General features: G+C 34.3%; 1 protein-coding gene across 3 annotated transcripts in view; it reads left to right on the forward strand.

Moving 5' to 3' along the window:
* LOC145259951 (uncharacterized) overlaps positions 1 to 23,256 on the forward strand; it is a 115,413-nt gene that overhangs the window by 29,082 nt on the left and 63,075 nt on the right. For all 3 annotated transcript variants that reach the window (XM_080117927.1, XM_080117926.1, XM_080117928.1), the window contains exons 3-6: positions 1,638 to 1,672; positions 4,015 to 4,048; positions 12,474 to 13,044; positions 17,774 to 17,805. In XM_080117927.1, coding sequence (XP_079974053.1) covers positions 1,643 to 1,672; positions 4,015 to 4,048; positions 12,474 to 13,044; positions 17,774 to 17,805 — 667 coding nt within the window. In that variant the 5' untranslated portion in view covers positions 1,638 to 1,642. The remainder of the gene's footprint in view (positions 1 to 1,637; positions 1,673 to 4,014; positions 4,049 to 12,473; positions 13,045 to 17,773; positions 17,806 to 23,256) is intronic.

The following is a 23,256-nucleotide window of genomic DNA, read 5'->3' on the forward strand; positions in this document are numbered from 1 at the left end:
TTTTTTTTTTTGGACAAGCATCAGAATTTTTAATGAACAAAGATTTTAGAATGAAGTTGAGAAATTTTGGGGGTTCATTTTATGTTAAACTTGCATAACAAACTTGTCTCACACCTAAAAATTGAACAAGGTGAGGAAATCGTCCAACACACAAATCATAATTCCTTATTGCAAACATTTTCAAAAGATTTTTTGGTGCTTGTTAAGATAGTCGACAGATCGATTTTTTTTTTTTTAATATGTCATTTTAAACAAAAACAATATTACATACTTAAATAAATGTCATGACGAAAATCGTAATATATATAAAAATTACGAAAAATTCATTGAGTAGAAAGTTATTTATAGTTAAAAAATAATTCTTACGGAAAATTGAGTAAAATTGCATTTTTCTTAGACATCATAAAGTAGACAGTGAAGAGAGGATGGTACTTGTACAGTTTAATCAAGACATTAAAAAATGAATGTATCGGAAAAAGGTTATATTGCATTTATTCGTTATGGAACGAAGTTCTCCGAAAAAAATTTCACTTAATTTCATCAAGTATTTTTTTTGTTTTTTTTTACAGCACAAAAACAATTTGTTATGATACCGAGCCAAAGGTTCGATTTTTAGGAAGAAAAGCTAGTAATAAAGATGGGGAGGGAGTTATCAACAAATTCCATAATGGCTGACTTCAACGCACTCTCATAAGAATGTGTTTTTCCGCTGTAAAAAAAAAAAACACTCGATCAAATTAAATGAAATTTTTTTCCGGAGATCTTCAGTTCAAAACGGATACGTACAATATAACCTTTTTTTTTTTCGATATTTTCATTTTTGAATGTCTTGATTAAACTGTACAAGTACTAAGAGGACATAACTAAGAACGAATATTTTAGAATACTTGTTCATATTTGTTGTCTATAGTGATAGACTTTTTTTTTACTAAAAACACAATAGTATTTGTTCTACTGGATGAAAGAAACGGTGTCCGTTTGCGAATCTGAGATATTATGATCTAGGAAGTATGCAAAAACTTCTCCCAGAATCTAACCAACACAAGAACCCTGATGCCTTTTATATCTTAGACTAACGGGGAGTACCTGGCGTTGCCCAGGTGTTTGGAGGTGTAAAATAAAAAAAAAAGTTTTAGTAGGAAGGTAGGATTGAACCCCGAAGCCTTGACGCGAAGGTGGAAACGAAAGGGAAAAAAAGCCAGACACCTAACCGTCTCGGCCACGAGGGAAAGGAACTGATAAGGGCATTAAGTGAAGGTTTAGGAAGCAAAATAAACATGTGCGAGGAAGTGGTTTGGTGTCTGACCTAGTTTTGTGCTGCAAGCCAGATCAGTCGCTTTTCAAAGCAGTGAGCTGGTAAAAGTCGGGCAAATTAAATACACAGACGACTCCTGTTCATAACTCTCAGATATTATCATTTAGACGTGATATAAAAAGTTTTAATAAGGAGTGAGCCGACCGATTGCTTCTCGGAAAAAAAAAGCCTTTTGCGGACATACACAAAAAGCGAACATACGTACATACATACACACACATTTTCGCTTTTATATTTATAGATTACTAGAAATACTGTCTTTTTAAATGTGGATATAAAAAAAAAAAAATTTATGATAGTAATGTGTAAATTTCTCTTGCAGAAAGTATGGTAGAAAAGGAGGTGAAAGATGACAAGGTTTGTATGAACTTTTGTTTCCCTTTTGTGATGCACTTGCACTTTGAATAGAATTTACATTTATAAACGAGGGAGCTACATCCCCTTGTGCCAATCTTAATTTTAATAGCAACATATAAGACTAAAAAATTTGATTTTGAATATGTTGGTATTTTAATGTAAGCTACACCATTTTATTCCTACTCTATCGTTATTTTTGTGGCAGGTGCTCGACTAAGCTTCAATCTATGGGTCTCCCCCACCCCCTGTAAAATATTTGTAACAAACACTTATGCAGCTACAACCACTGTCAACAATTTCTCATACTCTCTATCTCGATGAAAATTCAATGAGAAAAGTTTCTTTCCTAAAGCTACATGTCTGGAACACAATACCAGCTGACTATAACATGGTCATTATCAAATCTAATGTAAACAAATTCTTATTGAGCTACTCAATTTTCGCCATTTCTGATCATCACAGTGTTCTTCTCACTTGCCACCTGACACTCATAAACTTTTATCCTCACACTGCCATCTCTATGACAGTCCTGACAAGCATGCATTTAAAGCATGGCCATCCCTATAACAGTCCCGGAAAACATGCATTTAACCTGGATGTGCCAAGTTCGTATCCAGTCGGGTCGATAGCATTACTCTCACTATGCATGTTTGTAATTTTCAATTGTTTTTTTTTTTTCTGTAAAGACCTGATTCTAGAAAAAATTGCGTAAATCAATGCTTATAACAGAATTGAGTTAATCAAAAAATGTTGGCAATGCTGATTCATCCAAATTTATTTTATTTATTTGTGGTTGTGAGGGGTCATATTTCATCTTGATATTCTGGAATGTGATGATGATGCTCATCCATCGTTGTTGAAGACCACAAACATCTCTGGTTTATAGTTGATTGGGTTTAGTAGGTCCGCATATGACTTTTCAGGCTTGAAAGTATCTGTCACAGGCAGAGCACTATAGTCAGTAATCATCGTTGGGGTGCTTGCTGCCCTTGACCTGTGTAATATGCGCTTCATCCTTTTTTATCCAAAAGGTTCATTTCTGCTTCCATGAAGCCTCTATTGATCAGACTACACCACTCACATCTGCTCTTTGCTAGCACTTCCCTCGATTCGGTACATATGCCTAAGGCTTTGAGGGACACTTTTAGATTGTATTCTGGCCGTCTACATGCTTTTTTTCACTCAAAAGTCCACCATACAGGAGCTGCTTTGGAAGGTGCTGATCGGATATACGCACATGTCCAGCTCAACGAACCCAAGACTTCTAAGTAATGTGAAGATATATGGGATTTTGTCTTACCAGTTAATTTTTTAAAAATTTTTGGAAAAAAAACCCAGAAAAACCCAAGTGTGCCTAAAAAGAAGTGAAAATATTAAAAAATATAAATTTAAATTGTATGTAATGATTTTTATCTATAAATATATGAGGTGCCTTTAATAAGTTTCCAGACTTTTTTGGTACAGGTATTTAAAATTGTCATAGACTCTTGAACATGTTCAAATGAACAGCTACAGCAGGAATTGGAATACACCCTACCAAAGCCTGGTTGTCACAGCTAGTGAATTTCAAAAATGCAATCTGGACGCGAGCACACTTTAGAAGAACGATATGCAATAAAATTCTGTTTTAAAGTTGGAAAAAATGTCACAGAAACGTATGGAATGCTTCAGATGGCTTTTGGACCATCTTGCATGAATCTAGCATCGGTTTTGAGTGGCATAAGAGATTCAAGGAAGGCAGGGAGTCTGTAAGGGATTATGAGAGGTGTGAGAGGAGTAAGGAAATCAGAATACCAGAGCTGATTGGCCAAATAAAGAATTTCATGGGTAAGAACAGTTTGATGTCAGTGTGAGAACTGTACACATAATTATTAACCAAGATGGGCATTGAGACTGTTCCTCATCCTTCCTATAGTCCAGTCCTTGCTTCCTGTGACTTTTTTTTATTCCCTAAACTCAAGGAAAACCTTAGAAGCTGTCGTTATGAGACAATTGAAGAGATGAAAGAGGCTGTGACGAGGGTCATTGACATGCTCGCACAAGAGGACTTCTACGGGGCTTTCTAAAAGTTGTTGGAACAGTACAACAAGTACATTACAGCCGGAGAAGATTACTTCGTAAGGGACTAGCGTTTCCTGTGTGTATTTTCAATGAAAGTGCCCATACGAAAAAGTTTGGAACCCCACTAAAGGCATCTCATATTTTAGAATCTGAAGTTGACAATCTACGAACTGTTAATTTTTTTCATGATTGCTATTTTAAGTCCACATAATTTTCTATGCATAAAACAATTTTGCTGCTTTAAGAATGTAATTTTTAATGATACTTGTTATTTATTTTAGGTTAAAACTGATGCTGCATCCACTGATCCTCCAGGTATGTGTTTTGTTTATCTTTTGGTTTTTAAATCGAAATGTTTCCAAAAAGTTTTAAGTTTTGTAAGTTTTTTTTTTTTTTTTTTTTTTTTTTTTGGTAAGTTAAGATAATTCTCAAATGATTAGTTTTAAACTTTGCAGAAACACTAAAGAATTTAGGAAAGCAACCTGTGGAAATTCCATAGCAGACTCTTTCATATGTAATATATTGGTGTTGGCATTCTGTGGATGGTCAACGTAAATGGAATGCTCTGATATTGTAGCTCTTTTGTTAAAACTGCAAAAGTATTTATCCAAGCGAGCAGGGACGCCCAGTGTAGCCCGGTTTTAAAATATGCTTAAATATGATAATTTATGCAGATTTTGTATATATTATTACAGTCAATTTTCTATCGATTCTTCTATATTATGAAATTGTGATTTCAAAAATAAAAAAAAATAGCCATATGACTTAGGTGCCTCAGCTCGAACCGAAACCAAAATTTATGAAGAAAAAAAAAAAAAAAAATATATATATATATATATATATATATATATATATATATGTATATGTAGTAGAGATTTAGAACGCTATCACAATGCAAGGAATGAGATATAGTCGGTGTTGGTGAGAGAAGACGAAAACAAGTGGCGATTTACAAATCAATAAGTCAGTTGTATTAAATACAAATGTCTTACTTGTTATGTCTGTGACAATATCCATAATATATTTTGAGAAAAAAATTCCCCTTCTCAAATGGTAGACGTGACAGATCGATTCAAAACATGCTAGATGATGGAGCGGAAAATGAATTGATGGAAACTACTAGACAATTCACTGTGATTTTTGGTTATTCCCTAAGCTCAAGGAAAATCTTAGAGGCTATCTTTATGAGATAATTGGGGAGATGAAAGAGGCTGTGATGAGGGTCATTGACACACTCACACAAGAGGATTTCCATGGGGCTTTCCAGAAGTTCTTGGAACGTTGCAACAAGTTCATTGCAGCCGGAGGAGATTACTTTGAAGGGGACTAGAGTTTCATGTATGTACTATCAATAAAAGTGCCCATATGAAAAAAGTGCCCATATGAAAAAAGTCTGGAAACCTATTGAAGGCACCTCATATATTTAGCCAGTCAGCAGCATTCACCCTAAGCATGTTAAACCTGCTACCCTCGAAGAAGGAAGTTTCATGGGAATATCAAGTTTACAAGCAGTATAATTTGAAGTGGTGAAAAATGGTGTCAGTCGATCTGTTTCACATAAGTTTGAAATATTCATTCATTTCATATGAATCTTCTTTTTTTTTTTTTTACAAAGTCATCACTTATCAAGGCCCGGCGGGCACTCGAGGATAAGGATTAAGGGGATGCACAAATAAAAAGTGAGGGAAATTATTGATAGTGGTTTCAGTTAGATGAGTGTTTTTCGTGAGTGTCAGCCCAGAGAGGACCATAGATTGGAGCTCAGACGCACACTTGCCATAAAAATAACGATAAAGCAGAGACAGGCTTGCAACGTCTCTTCATGGGAAAGAGGTTGCAGGGAAGAGAAAAGGCATCCTCCATTAGGCTATAAAGTCTATTTTGAACTCTGTCGAGGCAAGATTAGCTGCTCCCAGCAGCTTCTGCCCAGATGTGGCAACAGTACTCCATCCTTGGACGTACCTGGCTCTTATACAGATAGAGAATTGCATCACCAGTGAGATATCTACTGGAGCAGTAGAACGATCCCACCATTTTTCCAGCAGCCTTGGTAACAGATTTGATGGACATGTTCCATCTCAGATCAGGAGTAAAGGTCAGACCTGATTATTGTTGGTATTCTTTTCCCCAATATCTTTCTAGTTGAAATTCTTTCTAGAAAGACATTGAGTACTTAGAAGAAAGACCACATGAAGGTTGCCAACATCCTTGAGTGAAAATGTTTCTGTGGAACAAACTGGATTCAGACTTGGCACACCCAGGTTGTCATTCCAACCACCGTCACCTCCCCGCTGCACAGATTTGATGAACACATATTAAGAATGAATCTGTTTGTATTATGATTGTACAATTCTCGAGCCGTGTCTGCTATTTATAAAATTGCATCAATGATAATAGCAAAACAAATCTTTTGAGAGATTTTAACAAGAGCAATCAAGTTTTAAACTCATAGTAGAATTGTGTGATATATTTGGCATTTAGTTGCAAGCTGTTACATGATAAGGGCTGTCCCCTTTTCATGTAAGTATAAAAATGGAGAGATTAGTTAAAATGAAAATGAAATAGCAATAGACGAAATTCGAACCTCGTAATTTAGGTTTAGAAATAGATTACGTGTGAGAATTTAAAAATGTAAAACAAACGTTTGTTTAGAATAGAGATAAAATATTTCAAGAAAAGAATGTGAACTGTCAAGTTTGTTATGAAATTTTAAATTGAAAGAATGCAACTTATAAGATAATGTTTTTAACATATTGGAAAAATAGGTTACTGAGTATAGGTTAAAATTCCTTTTGTAGAAATAGGAAAAGTTTTGGACACGCATGTCCAGAACACGTGAAAGAAGGCACATGTTTTAACATGTGTATGACGTCACGGAAAATAGAAAGTTCTAGGGATAGAGAAAAACTTGAGTTAGAAGAGACAGTCAGTGAGAAACTCAGAGAGAGTCGGCAGTTTGAAATCCGGACGTCTAGAAGCGAGACGATCACTTTTAAACTTAGAATGTGAAGCTTTGAATTCTTGATGATGGAAATCACGGCCGGTCGTGTGAAGAATAAACTCATCTGTATTCTGGTAGAACGTTGTCTTGTGTTTGTGATTCCTACAAAAAGGTAAACTAAATTGTATTATATGTCTGTGTTATAAAATGTCGTTTCATACACATCTCGACATGTCATATCCATAATGTGAATCAACATCATCATGTCTACACAATGTCCGAACAGTGAACACTATCTCATCATTCTAAGAGCTTTCTTCTTCTACACGTCTAAGTTAAGAACATTTTCATAACATGAACAATCTCTCATAACATAAACACAATTAAGGAATGAACAATCTACAATAAAATGAACAATCTCTCTAAGTCTCTTTCAACATCCCTCTCTAGAACTCTTACAACAACATCTCTCACTCTCTCGGAGTCTTTCAACATCTCTTCTAATAAGACTCTTTCTAAGCATCTCTCTCTAAGACTCTCTTTTAATGATAGAGTTCAAAATAGACTTCGTAGCCTCGTAGGAGATGTCCTTTTCTCCTCCTTGCAACCTCTATCTCACAGAAGAGATGTTGCGAGTTTGTCTCTGATGTATCGTTATTTTCATGGAAAGTGTTCAACTGAGCTTCAATCTATGGTTCCCCCTCGCCAAACTTTCACAAGAAACACTCGTCTAGCTGTAAACACTATCAATAATTTCCCCCACTCTTTATCTGTGCCTAAACCTAAACGTAGATTCCATGAACAAAGCTTCTTTCTTAGAACTGCATGCCTGTGGAATTGTCTTCCGTTTTCCTGCTTTCCGGCTGACTACAATATGGTTGTGTTCAAGTCTAAAGTAAATAAGTTCTTGATGAGCCGTTCCATATAAGTTATCAAATTTACCAAATTTTCATTACTAATGATTACTATATTGACCAATTTCTACTGTACACTCTTTAACCCTTATCCTTGAGTGGCCTCTTGGCCTTGATAATGTGGTGATGCCTTTGTAAAAAAAAAAAAAAAAAAGAAACCCCTATATGTAACACAAGCTTGCTTTCTTGTTTTGAACACAGCCAATGTTGCAGACAACAGAATGTAGACCATTCCTTAGGTTTACATGCTGTAAGAAAGACAAAACCAGATAATATAAATAATTAATTTTTTGATTTTAGCTTTATAATTTTTACTAGCCTGGGTGCCCGGCATTGCTCAGGTGTTTGCAGGTGTGTGTTGAGCAAAAAAAAAAGAAAATGGTAGAAGGCAGGTAGGCTTGAATCCATACCGTGAAGGAGGAAAAGAATGTGAAAAAAACCTGACGTCTTTGCCATTGCGTCCTTCACCAAACCAGAAGTGGCGAAGGTTTAAATTAAGGCTAGTCAATCAAAAAGAGGGGATGACTTTCGAAAATATTGATGAAAAAAGCGACCCCTCCTTGCAGAAAAGTGCCCAGTTGAGGGTGAAGGAATTAATGTTTTTAGCCAATTTTTCGATATTTATTGTCCGAAGTGTCAAGCTTCAAAACAATATGGATCTAGTGAAAATCCATTGCCTCTGTCGAAAGTTTTAGGCAGACATACATACATACATACATAAATTTAAACAGACAGGTGAGATTTATATTATAGACTAGCGAGGGGTACCCGGCGTTGCCCGGGTGTTTGTAGGGGTGTGTGGTGTTAATAAAAAAGAAGGATCGAAGCCGAACCCCTGAGGCGAAGTTTGAAAATAAAATCGGCCAGCCAGAAGTGAAAGATGTTTGAAAGTCGTTGAGCGTTACGACGACGATGATGACGATGTAAGCATTGTTATAAGCAAAATAAGAAAAGAAAACAACGTTTTAATTAAGCGGGGGGGGGGGGGGGGTAAAACACACAAAAAAAATAACGTAAGGCAAATGAACGATTAAAACAGAAAAACGAATACATGACAAATGGCTTAAATAATACAGGGTTCAATATTTAAATTTAAAAAATCAAAAACAAAAAACATCTCACACCACAGTTCAAACCCAAAACGTTTAGATAATGAACCAAGGCCTTAACTACCTGCGCTAAAGCGGCGTATATAAAGTTTGTTCGGATTATCAACTATTTAAAGTAAATCAGGTCACGACGTCATGACGTCATCTGACGCATGCGTTGTTGACCCTCCCCCCTGTCGAATCTGTCTAGACATCTCTCTCTCTCACTCTCTCTCTCACGCTCACTCTCTCTCTCTCTCCCTCACTTCATCTGCCTAACTCTAAAGACTGGAAAATGGCGTCTGGCTGTTTTTATTTTAAAAAAAAACTTCAATCGTTAATATTTTTTGTAAGCGTATTTTTTTTTTTACTTCACATGTTTGGCTTGGCTTTATTGTTCGTTTAACTATCATATCTACCTATTTTGAATGTGGTGATAACTTTGATAACGTTGCCATAGCGTAGAAGTTCATAGTTTAGCTTTAATTAATTTTTTTTTTACCGATAACAACATTTTTAAATTGTAAATTCAGACCGCCATTAGAGGTTGCTGACGTCAAGATCACGTGACATGACTCAGCGGGTTTTAAATACAAGTTGACCCAAAATAAACGGCCGTGTGTATGTAGAAGAGTTGGCGGCCGTATTTTTTGAGGCAGTTATAAATCGATTTAAAAATATATAATGTTTAATATTAAAATGTCACTTTTTTTTTGCCCCCCCCCCCCTGCAGAAAATCGATCAGTTGACGCACTTCTGATGGTCACTTTGGGCCAATTTTTCGATATTTGTCGTCGGGAAGGTGGGGCTTTCATATGAGACCAAGTTTGTGAATTTTTGTTGTGTCTGTCGAAAGTTTTTAGCAGACACACAAACATACATACATACACACAAACATACACACATTTTCGCTTTTATATATATAGATGTCTAAATTAGCTTTTCTATCTTATCTACAAGGTAAGTTTTGTTTTATTTTGTTTTTGTTTTTTGTTTGTTTTTATGAAGGTTATTCATTATTTGTTATGGTCGTAAAGCTTTTTGATAAGAAAAACCTAAAATTCTGTCAGGTGTTATTTTCTTCCGATTTCATATCTACAGCAATTTTGTATCTGTATATAAGTTACCAGAGAGATTTTAACAAAAGTGGTCAAGTTTCACCAAAGATACAACAAAAATATTTTGAGACTTTAACGAAATCAGTCTTCATTCTTAAATGAAGACTGATTTTTATTAGGAAAACTGTTACAGATTATTTAAGTTGCATGATAATTATGAAATCGAACTGCCTAATATTTGAAGTTCATTAAATGGAAGCAATAATTATCAAATCTTTCAGTGAATATTGTTATTTGTAATAATGATTAATGAGTGAATTGGTGATATTTTAAAATTATTTTGAAGAAATTGTTGTTGGTTTCATTGTAAGCCTCATTGTTGGCAGCATCAGTTATAGCCCTGGGCGTCAGTTATTTGACCACATGAAAGATAGAACAGCTTTGATGGGACACAAAGTTGTCATAAAATTTCTTCACATCCTTGGATATAACAACAATGCCACCTACCAAGCATTCATTTCAAGTGATTTGTTCTGAAAATTCTTGGGTTTTTTTGGGGGGGTCAGAAATTACTAACCAAACTTTATTAAAGCTTTTTTTTAGAGTTTTTCTTATTCAGTATTTCCCCTTCCTCTCTTTACCTTAATAATCTACTTAATATGGTACCATTGTTATTAATTTAAATTTCAAATAATATACATGTCTATTTCTATTCCAAACCAAAATTTTAATCTTATATTAAAAAAAAAACTTTATATAGGCACATAGATGTTTATAAAACAAACAATATTACATTTATTTTGGTAGTTTAATTAACCACAGAATTATGACTGTTCAAAGTTTGATGAAAATTTGTCATCTTGTGTGCCATCTTGAGTCAGAAACCAGTTTTCATGGCATAATTAAACCTGTAGTGAAAAATTCTTACAAATCTAATATCATCTTGTGGTAAATGAAAATAATGGAAGCAATAATTATCAAATCAAGCCAGCCTAAACATTGGGCAAAATCCCATTACCTGAAAAAAAATAAATAAATAAAAATGACACAGAAGCATAACAGAATATTTAATTTATCAGAGTTTTCATCTTTTTTTTTTTATGAAAGATAAGCTAAAATTCTATATTAAGCCAACCATATTAACCAGTCTTTATGCATAGACACACAATATCATGCACACCAAATTTGAAAAACACTGAAAATAGTAACATAATTTGAAATAGATTAAGAAAAAATATCGACACAAGAAGAAATCGTACATTTATAAAGAAAAAAAAATGAAATTTTCTTTACAACAAAATCACCAGGGATGATTCTAAATTACATAGCTTATAGAAAGAAAGAAAATTGAAACTGGCCAATCTGTCTAATATTTGAAGTTCATTTTGGAACAAAATCAGAGTAAAAAAAACATTCATACTCTGAGTGAGGTTCAAACTCACAACCTCTGGTTAGTATGATGTGGTAGCTGATTGAACTACTTTGGCAATTAGAAGTCAACAATGTTAGCTACATAAATAGAATTGTTCCCTTTCTCCTCTCTTGTTACAGTGGGTCAAAACCAAAATAGGCAGCTTTCTTTCTTCTCTCTTATTACTCCCCCCTCCCCATTCTCTCTCCTGCTCTCTTTAGAGTTAACAGTGAATATAAAAAAGTATCAAATTTGCCATGGTGTTATTGGTGGCAGTATAAGGACATTTTAGTGTAAGGGAAAAACTCCGCCACTTTTCTCTGTTTATTATTAATTTGAAAAACACTGAAAATAGTAATATAATTTGGAATAGATTGAGAAAAAATATTTACACCAGAAGAAATTGTACATTTATAAAGGAAAAAAAAAATGACATTTTCTTTGCAACAAAATCACCAGGGATTCTAAATTACATAGCTTATAGAAAGAAAGAAAATTGCTACATAAATATAGTTGTTACAGTGGATCAAAGTGAAAATAGGGTTAGGGTTAGAGTCAACAGTGAATATAAAAAATACTAAATTTGCCATGGTGTTATTGGTGCCAGTATTAGGACTTTGTAGTGTAAGGGTAAAACTTCCCCACCTTTCTTTGTTTATTATTAATAAAATAATAAAATCAATGATACAAAAGATGAAACTTGATTGGAATTTCACAATTTACCTGTTTTCACATTCTAAACTAAACCAGTTTGTGATACCTATTTCAATATTTCCCCTCTCCCTCTCTGCCTTAATAATCTACTTGATATGGCACCATTCTTATTGATATAGATTTGAAGTGTCTGTTTCTATGCCAATTAGTATAGTGGATTACGTCTAAAAGATAAAATATCGTAGAGATTAAAAATTGTTATTTGAATGCCTGTGTAGTCTCTGTTTTCAGATCAGTCTCTGCATATAAACTGGTTAACATTTGCTGTTTATCAGGGATAATTAATGTGTAGCCTCTGTTTTCAACAGATCAGTCCCTCTGATCTCCTCTTCTCTTGCTTTCCATTTCATTTCCAGTATGAGAGAGAGAGAGAGAGAGAGAGAGAGAGAGAGAGAGAGAGAGAGAGAGAGAAATTTGTCTTTCTTTATTCAATGTTTTTATAGCTTGGTGGAAAAGACAAGTTGATCATTTAATAATATTGGTAAAAGAAAGAAAAAAATTGTGTATTTTTATTACTTGTTTAATTCATGACACAACACTCTGCTGTTGTGCAATGAAGTTTAGTAAGTTTTCATTTCCTATCAACTGTTTCATTCTAAATTAACTTTCTGTAGCACTGCCACCGCCACAGTCATCATCATCACCCTTGAAAGACGTTAACACAAAGGAGGAAGACGAGCCGAAAGATGCAGACAAACCCGCAGTGACCAACACTCAGGAGGATCAGTCGGATGAGACTAAGCAAGATGATGATGCCCCTGCTCCTACAGCCACCACTGACAACAAGAAGAAAGATGGAGAAAAGAATGAGAAAAATGCTGCCGGCGACCTTTTACCTCTGTCACCAACAAGTGTGCCCTGTGTAGCACCATTGACTCTAAAAGACACTATAAATATGGACACTTCGATTGTGCATGTGGGCAATACCCAAAATGATCTTGATGCTGACCTCTTGACCTCTAGAGCAAATGGATTGAAAGTGAGGCAAGCAGCAAAGGAAAAAGCAGTTGGTAAGACAGAAGGGAAGCCGTCCGATGTCGGAAGCAATTCGACAGAAGGTGGAAGTGGAACCGGTGATGGAGAAGGAGGAGGGAGTGTAGGGGTGAGCGATGATAAAGGTAGCATGGACGATGCGAAGAAGACTGAGAAGAAGCCTGATGAAAAGAAAGATGAGAAATTGAAGAGGTTGGTTTTTTATTACATCTTCCTTACCCCTAACTGCTTTCACTCCAGATGTCGTTTGTTTCTTGTGAATTCTTACTTTTAGGGTTAACAGATTTTCTTGAAACACATAAAAATAAAAGGAAAAATTCAAAAGAAAATGAATTCTTAGATTCAGTTAGTTAAAAAAAACATGTATCACTTACATATCATTTTCTTTTCTCTTTTTTTTTTTTAAATTATTGCTAAGTTAATATTTATCTTTGCACGTGTGATTAAATAAAAGTTTTTCTGACATCAACTTCAAAAATATTGAAACTCATGAAATGTAAAGGGGTCAGCAGATGACGAGATACGAGACTGGAGTGGATGTTCAACATAGACAAGAAATAATATACAAGGGAATATTCATTAAAGATTTATTTTGACCATTTTTCATTGGATGGCACTCAAGTCCTTCTCCACTTTTTCCCCATTGTTGGAAGCACTTGCAGAAAGTCAAGATTAAAACTGTTGGCAGAATTAATCTTTATGTTTGTGGTCATCATGGTGCCCTTTCAAATATGATGAAGGAAGCCCAGTAGAAATTAGATTATCATTTTTATGCACCTTCATTAAAGAATGAAAAACTTGTAATCGTTTATCAGGTAACTTAAAAGGATCAAATGTAAAGTGCTATATGCAATTAAGTCATTATGAAAAATGTCTCCATTCCTAACCAGAATAAGTATTTTTTGAAAGAAACTAAGGCAAAAGACTTTCAACTTACATATTGTTTTCTTTACTTTTTTAAAAGTTACTGCTAAGTTAATGTTCTTGCGTGTGTGATTAAGTAAAAGTATTTCTGACCAACTGCAAAGCTGTCAATTTTTAATGTTTAAAATAATATTGTAATCGTAAGGATTGTGTGATGTGTTTTAGTGTTTGTTATTTGTGGCTTTTTAAAGTCTAAAACTGCAACGCACAATTGCATGCGTTGGTCGGTGTTTTTTACAAGGGAACATTCATTAAAGATTTATTTTGACCATTTTTCCATTGGATGGCACTCAAGTCCTTCTCCACTAGATTTACTTTTTTCCATTGTTTGATACACTTATACATAGTTTATTGGAGGTAATCTACAAGCTAGGATGGCCACACAGGACTAACCCGTATGATTGTAGCCATCTATGAGGCCTTTCTAGTAGAAAAAAAATATCTGTTTTCAAAAAAAGAAAATGAAAAAATCTTACCCAAAAGTCTTTTCGTAAAACTCTATTAATCAGTTACTTGGTTTCCTGAACAAAGTTTTTTTTAGATATTGCAAAACAACTTAATTTTTTTTTTTTTCGTAATGCACATGGCATCTTCAGCCATGTATTTCACCAACTAGGAACAAAAAAAAAAAGGTAGTACAATATAGTGTTCATAAAAAAAAGATGAAATTTGGTAAAATAATGACAAGAAAACAATGTATTTATTAAAATGTTTTATTTTCTATTGAAATATCTAAGTAAACACCTGGGTTTTTTGGGTTGTTTTGTTTATTTTTTCTTATTTCTTTGACTTTTTATTTTAATCATGGTATTTTTTTACATACATAGTGTCTTTTTTTTTTTTACATAGGAGTCACCACTTATCAAGGCACAGAGGTCACTCAAGGATAAAGGTTAATGGGTGTACAGTAGTCAATGTGATTATAGTGTAGTAATCGTAAGTAGTGGAAATTTTGTAAATTGGAATATTTAGGGGGACGGTTCATCAAGAACATGTTTACATTGGACTTGAAAACAATCAAATTGTAATCAGAAGGAAAGCAGGCAAACGGAACAGAGTTCCACAGGTGTACATTTCTAAGCAAGAAGCTTTGTTCATGAAATCTATGTTTAGGTTTAGGCCCAGATAAAGAGTGGGGGAAATTATTGATAGTGGTTTTGGCTAGATGGGTGTTTTTCGTGAAAGTTTGGCAAGGAGGGTACCATAGATTGGAGCTCAGACGCACAGCAGAGAAAGGCTCGCACCGTCTCTTCTGTGGGAAAGAGGTCGCAGGAAAGAGAAAAGGGCATCACCCACTAAGCTACAAAGTCTATTTTGAACTCTGTCGGGGCAGGATAAGCTGCTTCCAGCAACTTCGGTCCAGATGTGGCAGCAACAGCACTCCATCATTGGATGTACCTGGCTTTTTTAGATGTGCAGAAACAAGGAATAATTGTATTTCATCAAAATAAAAAGAGAACAATATATCATAGTTACAAAAACAAAGTACCAGAAATAGCATTTTTAAAAAAAGAAAAGAAAATATGCCTTCATGTACAATTTCTTGGTAGTCATCGGAAAAAAAGTTGGGATAAATCTTTAATGAATTCCATTGTATGTTTTCATTTCAATTGGAATTTTCAACATTAAAAATGATGTCTTTTGATTTTTGGAATTGATGTCTGTAAAATTGAGTTGATGGAAGTGATCTTCATTGTCTACTGAAGGATTAATGGAAGTACCAAACATTGATAAGCAAACCTCAAGATCGATAAAGAAAAAAAAAAAAAAATCAAAAGGAATAAAAAATAAAAAAAGATCAGGAGACCTGGACCTTCCAACTGTATCCAATGTATGTGTTCGTGTGAAAATTTTACTTTCCACTGATGGCCCCTTATCATTATGAGTTCTTTAGATGACAATGCATTTTTTAAAATGCTTATGGTGTATGTCTTTAAAACTAATTTTAACATTGGGCTAAAAAATCCTTATCCGATCTCATGACAAATGATTGTGACAAAAAAATACAGTGAGGTTTTTAACAATTTAACTTATACTTTATTTGTGGAAGGTTTTGTTTTCTTTTAATCAGGTAAGCGGTTTCCTTTTTATTTATATGTATTTTATTTTTGTAAATGTTGATAGCTATAAAATTTAAAAATATCTAATAAAAGTCTGGGTGTTCATTTTAGCATCTCTTAAGATTGGCTTCCAACTAACATTTATCACACAAGTCATGTTATAAGCGCAATTCAGCCTGACAGCAAAATTTTATATTCAGCCAGCAATGCTACCCAGCATCACTTGGGATCCTAAATTAAATAAATTACAAAGAAAAGAAAAAACAACCTGACAATCTGTTTAATATGCTAATTGAAAATGTTTAAGTTCATTTTGGGTTAAAATCAAAGAGAAAAATACTTATACCAAAAATAAGGTTTTCACTCACAACCTTTCTCAGGTCGTACAGCACGTGAATCAATTGATCCATTTCAGCAATTAAGAGAAGGTATAACTACAAAATTAGTTATTCAATAATGCTATAAAAATGTTACTAAAAATTTGTCTGTGATTAAATGGCTGTTGAAAGGAGTACTCTTGATGAGAGCCCCCCCTCCCTCTCTAAATCTGATTTCTATAAAAAACAATATCAAACAGGATTAAATATTAAAATTGATTGAAATTTACAAAGACACAAACTAATATTTCCCATAATTCCTTTGCAAAACAGAATTAGGTTTGTACTTTGCATTAAAAGATTATTAACATTAAAGAAACAATGAATAAACTAGCTTTCCTTTATATATAACTAGCAGGGTTACCCAGCATTGCACAGGCCATATAAAAGAAAAAGAAAATGAAGACAGCACTTGCTAAATGATTTTTATTTTTATTTAATTACAGAGGGGAACAATAAAGTTGTCGCGCTAAAGAAAACAACACTACAGCTTTATTTTAAAACTTTTATTGAAAAAATCAATTCAGGTAACTTGATTATGTAGTTGAGCTGACATCTATTCAATGTAACCGCCTTCAGCCTTAATCACTGCCGTCCAGAACTGGGAGCATGTCTTTTCTACAAACGCTGATAGTAGCTTGGCGAATGCTCGGTGGATGGCAGTGATTAAGCTGGCTTTGGTGTTGTGGGAAGTCATGTTGATGTTCTTGACGTATGACGAAACAAACTAGCCCAGCGGGTTCAGATCAGGAAGAGGGGGGGGCAGTTTGAGAAGGGTACAAAATCGGAGCAATCCTTTGGAAGCCAAACCTGAGTCTCTTTGTGCTGATGTCGAGTCCTGCTGCCACACCCAGGGTCTGCCAGCAGCCACCTTGTTGTACCAGGAGATTATCATACTCTTCACTACATCCAACTACACTTTCAAGCCAAATTAAAAAAAATGTGAGGTGGCATGATGTGGCCCTCACTTGAAACAACACCAAAGATCATAACCATGCCCGGACTTAATTTTCATCACCCTGAGTACATCCCTGTTATTTGTGGCAATTAAATGATGCATTTTGAGGATGCTGCCAATGGTTCTGTTGTCATAACTTGGATTGGATGAGAGAATAAATTGTACAGCAGTGCATCTCCAATCTCACTCGTTGAACATTGCATCACTTTCAGACATGATAGAAGACTCTTATTGCTCTTATCATTTGTACAAAACTGACAAACTAATAAATAATCCACAACAAAAAAGAAAGAAAACCGGTTTTCATCAAACGGAAATGGAATCATGTTGTCTTTACTAGGTCGATAATTTTATCGCTACACCCTGTAATATAAAAGTAATGTGTTCATATGTGTGATATGTATGTACTTTTTTCCTTGAGCATTAAAAAAAAAAACAAATTGCGTGAATTATTTTCTGTTGTATACCATTTTAACATTGTAGAATAAAAATAAAACTTCTAAATATCATAAAAGTAACGCTATAAACAATTTAATTTTATTTTAATGTATGAATAAATAATTCTCTACAATTTCTAAATAGTATTGTTATTGCAATTACAGTTTAGCAGTTTCAAAACTCAAGCATGTCAAAGGTCAGTAACTCTTTTATTATATCTTTACTCATGCAAAATTTTTTTTTTTTGGTCTGATTTTGTTTTGAATAATTTTGTTTCGGATCGTCATTTTCCTGTTGGCGACTGTCGATGAGAACACACGCGGTTCACAAAATAGAAATATGAACAAAGAAAGGAAAAACGCAAACGCCAATGTTTACATATAAATTGATTGTTGGACTTGTGAGTGTGTGTGTCTGTGTGTGTGTGTGTGTCTCTGTGTGTCTCTGTGTGCACGTGTGTGTGTCTGTGTGTGTGTGTCTGTGTGTGTGTCTTCTCCCCGTTCTATTGATGTTACATTCGTCTATCTCTGTTTCACAGTCAACTCTAAAATTGTCCACGTCTCTAGTTCACAGTCAACTCTATAACTGTTCAACTGTAGTCGTTATCAACTCCCATCCGACGTCAAGGGTATCTAGTTGTCAACTCTGTCCAACTTCCATCCGCCGTCTAGTGCATCTAGATGTCAACTGTCACTGTCCAACTTCCATCCGCCCTCGAGCGCATCTAGATCTCAACTGTCACTGTCCAACTTCCATCCGCCCTCGAGCGCATCTAGGTCTCAACTGTCTAACTGTTCAACTTCCATCCGCTGCGACGAGCATCTAGATCTCAACTGACTGTCTCCTCTGTTTTGGTATATCAGGTCGCCCACCCCACCCTGGCTACCGGAAGCTGCCCTTCTCTGTTTTATCAGTAGATTTCTATTGTTATTGTTTGCTATTGCCTATCTATTATTGATTGTAGGATATTTCCAATTTCTTTGTTTATTCTAAGCTATTTCCTATCTATTGTTGATTGTAGGATATTTCCAATTTCTTTGTTTATTCTAAGCTATTTCCTATCTATTGTTGATTGTAGGATATTTCCGATTTCTTTGTTTATTCTAAGCTATTTCCTCTTGTCTATCCCCCCCTCTCAGCACTTAGTGGCTCAAATCCACACCAGGGCCACTTTATAGTATCACACTGGGTTTGAAGACAATAATGTTGAGACGACACGGAAAGAATCATAGCAATGGCATCGCTTAGCATTCTGGGATTTTTTTTTGTTTTGTTTTGTTTTGATTTTGTTTTGAATAATTTTGTTTTACCACTTATTCAAAGCCATTCAAGGATAAGAGTTGAATGGAGAAGAATATTATGAGAGGATTGAAAATGATGAATAGAATATGGACAAAGTTTGATTTAATCACAATTGACATTTTTCTGTTTATGTTTGATTTTGTTTTGAATAATTACTACACTCATTTGACAAACATTTTCTCTCTCTCTCTCTCTCTCTCTCTCTCTCTCTCTCTCTCTCTCTCTCTCTCTCTACCATCTCTAATTCCCCCAAGTCATGCTAATATTAAAATAGATTAATGTTTGAGAAACTTACCTGTCTTATATATTTGTTTAATTTCTAAAAAAAAAACATTTTTTTCTTTAAACTTTTTTATTATATTTCTACTCATGCAACATTTTTTTTTTGTCTGATTTTGTTTTTCGCTTGTTCAGATTCATAGCAATTCAAGGATAATAATAAATAGTGAAGAATATTAGGATAGGATTGAAAATGGTGAATAGAATATAAACAAAGTTTTATTGAATTCATCATTGACATTTTTGTGTTTATCACAGCGATTTTGTTTTGGAACAATTGCTGTACTCATTCGACAAACATTTTCTCTCTCTCTCTCTCTCTCTTTCTCTCTCTCTCTATACCATTTCTAATTCCCTTTAGTCAATCTAATATTAAAATAGGTAAGTTTCTCAAACACTAATCTATCTTATATATTTGTTTAATTTTGAAAAGACATTTTTTTTCTTTTATTTCTAGATAAGACTGTAAACATTTTGTGCCTTTTTTTTTTTTCTTACAACATCTTTGGACATTTGGTGCATAGAAAGAAATCTTTAAATCCTAGTCTGTATCAAAACCTTTCCAGCATCATTTTTTACTCTTGTTTCAGTACTTGATATCAAAGTGTATCTTTTCTATCTCAGAAGACTGTCATCCCAGGCATTTCTCCTCATTTGGGAAGTGACTAAGGATTTATTTGCTTTCGGCAAGAAAAAGGATTTCCATTACTCTATTATTTTTTTTATTTATTACTAGTGGGAGGTACCTGGCGTTGCCCGTGTGTTTGTAGGTGTGTGTGTTAAAAAAAATGTTAAAAGAAAAAATGAAAGTTTTAGTAGGAAGATCGGATTGAACCCCGAACCCTTGACGCGAAGGTGGAAACAAAAGGGAAAAAATAGGCAACCACCTAGAAATTGAGAAGCATGTTAAATTAAGGGTTAAAAAGTCCCAGAGGTTTGATTGACAGTTGGCCGCTTAATGAGGTCATCGCGGGGTCGTTACGGTGACATGTCATTTTTTTTAATTACTGCGGGGCAGTCTTTTGGTGCTTGTTTACTTCGTTTGAATGCGAGTCAGTTTTGTGTTCCTGAAGATGATGGGGGTGGAAACCAGCTTCCCATTTAAAGGGGATATTCCAATCGGACGTTTTCAGATGTTTTATTTATTTATTTATTTATTTATTTTTTTTTTTTTACCAAATATTTACATATAGGTTTTTTTGTATTTTTTGTGTTTATTTTCCAATAAAAGAATTTTCTAACTGTAAAATTGTTATGTGTAAGAACAACGTATTATTCTATGTGTTTTGTATTGTTTGTTTTTGTTTTGTTTCGTTTCGTAGATTATAAATATCCGTTACAGACGGTATATATCGCTGTCATAGTAGCTTTCAAGTTAAGAAAATAAATAATGAATGAGTAACTAATCTAATAAGAATTCACCCCTCCACCTTAGTATCACCTTAAAAGTGACTGTAAACATTGCCCACGAAAAAAAAATATAAATAAAATAAGAAAAATATAAAGTCGAGTATCACCTTTAAAATAACTATAAACATAACCGAAGGGAAAAAGAAAATTGATAAAATAAAGAAACTATAAAGTGGAGTAATCGTATCAACATATGAAGAACGGTTGATGCTGACACCGATGATTGCCGGTGTCGCCCGATCCATGCCTGACCGTAAAATAAAGATAAAAAAATAAACTCATGAAACACAGAAAAAATAAAACTCCATGGTGGAAAAACATAAATACAGTTGGATACGCAAGTAGTAGTTGTCAACTGTAATAGTTTGTTGTAAAACATGGAATTCATGGTCAGTTCGTTTCGTTTTTTTTAATAAACGTGATTTTCTCTATGTAACCTGTAAACAATAATGAGAAAAAAAAAACAATAAAATGAAAACCAAAAAAGGGAAAGATGGCGTAAGTACCCATTGGATTAGGTAATAAAAAAAAAAGAAAAATAAATAAATAAGAAAATGTAAAAAAAAAAAAAGAAAAGAAAATGTAATAAGTAACCGTATGCCAATCCACTTTTTCTAAGCAACTACGAACACAAACCAGTGTTTTCTCATAATTTTCTACGGTGAACGGTCAAGTCCGGTGTAAATGGGTGGCGGTGGAAGGAGGAATCTAATAGAGAGAGAAGAGTTTACTACTTCCATTGATCCTAAGCGATTTTTGCAGCGAACTCTCACCAGATGAAATATAGGAATTTACGATCAGCAATGTTATGGAAAGCTAATATGCCTATAACACACGTCAGATATTGTGCTGCAGCTTGTGTGTAATAGATTTGCATGTAATGTCTCGATTTTTAATCCTATTATGGTCAAACTCAGACGGGAAAAAATGAGTTCATTTTATAAAATATATATATATATATATATATATATATAGAAGAAGATAGATAGAATAGAAGAAGAAGATAGATAGATAGATAGAAGAATAGAAGAGAAGATAGAAGAAGATAGATAGATAGATAGATAGATAGAAGAAGATAGAAGAGAATAGATAGAAGATAGAAAGAAGATTATTATTTTTATTAGATGCAAATAAATTAATTATATTGTTTTCACTTTTTAATTTGTATTTTTTTTATTTCATTTTGTTTTATTAAATATTTAATAGTTTCTGGTCCAATGAACATATCCATTTTACTTGCATGCTGATTTAAAATATAACATAAAATGACCTGACAATTCCCCCCCCCCCGCATTTCATATCCATAAAAATGACACACTAGAGTCCAACTCAGCGAACGATGACATGTTACAATGTTTTTTTTTTTTTTTTTTTTTGTTTTTTTTTTTTTTTTTTTTTAATCTTATTGTATGCAGAGCTGAATCAAGCAATTTCCGTTCAAATCATGTCAGGAATGACTTGAGGAAAACAGTCATGTTGCTGCAAGAATTACATAAACTTTACCGAGTTCTTTTTTATTTTTTTCAGTCAGTGAGAGGGGAATCTATTGCCATACTTTTCCCTAAACATGTCAATTGAACTTATATTAAGCACAATACTTATTATTGTTATTATTAGTATTTTTTTTTCGAATGGAGAGTAGACAATGCATTGTGGATGCGTTATCGACAACTCTCGTAACTCTCGCTTCTCCTAATTTGCCTGTCAGTCCTCATTTAGAATCCGTGATTTTTCTGACAAAGAGAGAAGAAAAAACTGTATTCTAGATTGGCAGTATTTTTGCGTGAGCAGTTGGATATTTTCTGTTTCTATTTCTATCTTTGTAGCCATGTCACTAATAAGGGTGCTGGAGGTAAATGTTTTTTCAGGGCTGATGTTATTTGCCTGATAGTCAAGGATCCGAACCTTGGATTAACCACTAAGGAGGCCGTCTTATCAGCAGGTGCAAAGTACTAGGGTTGCTGTATTGCTATTTAGTGAATGGATTCTGGACCATGCAACAGCTTCTGGTGGGGCATCTCAATGCCATATTAATGGGTAATAGTTACGGCTTTACCTTATCATGGGTTACAAAAAAAAAAATTTTTTTTTGTTTCTTTTTCTCCCTTACTTTCCCTCTCTGCCCTGCTCTAACCAAGTCTGTCGACCTGTTCCACAAATCCCAAAACTTCATGAAAAATCTCCAGAAAGAATACACGATTAAACCCAGAACTCCAACTTCCAACGTAAACCCCCCACTGTCATGTCTCCTTCTCTAACATCAGGGGTCTACATTCCAACTATCCAGCGGTTGAAACCCAATTACGTGAGATCACACCAGACTTATTCTTCCTAAGCAGAACTGGCACTGGACAGACTATTTCCCTAGATGAGTTTGATATGGAGAGGTTCTGTCACGATTTCTCAATTGCTTACTCAGATTGTTCATGAACCTACTTGTGTGCCTGACACTGACGATCAGTATGCAAGTCTCGTAGACCTTTTTCTCACAACTTGTCCTTAGCAATGTTCATCTTCCATTCTGTCTCGACTGGGATCTTCCGATCATTCAGTTGTCTCAGTTAAGATTAAAACAAAATGTAATAAGTCCTCAGACGTACCTCTCTATTATACAGTATATCGATACTCTATGGTTGACTGGGATAGCTTCCATACA

Source organism: Euprymna scolopes, chromosome 35 (assembly GCF_053919585.1).
Source record: "Euprymna scolopes isolate OS-2025 chromosome 35, ASM5391958v1, whole genome shotgun sequence".
NCBI lineage: Eukaryota > Metazoa > Mollusca > Cephalopoda > Sepiida > Sepiolidae > Euprymna > Euprymna scolopes.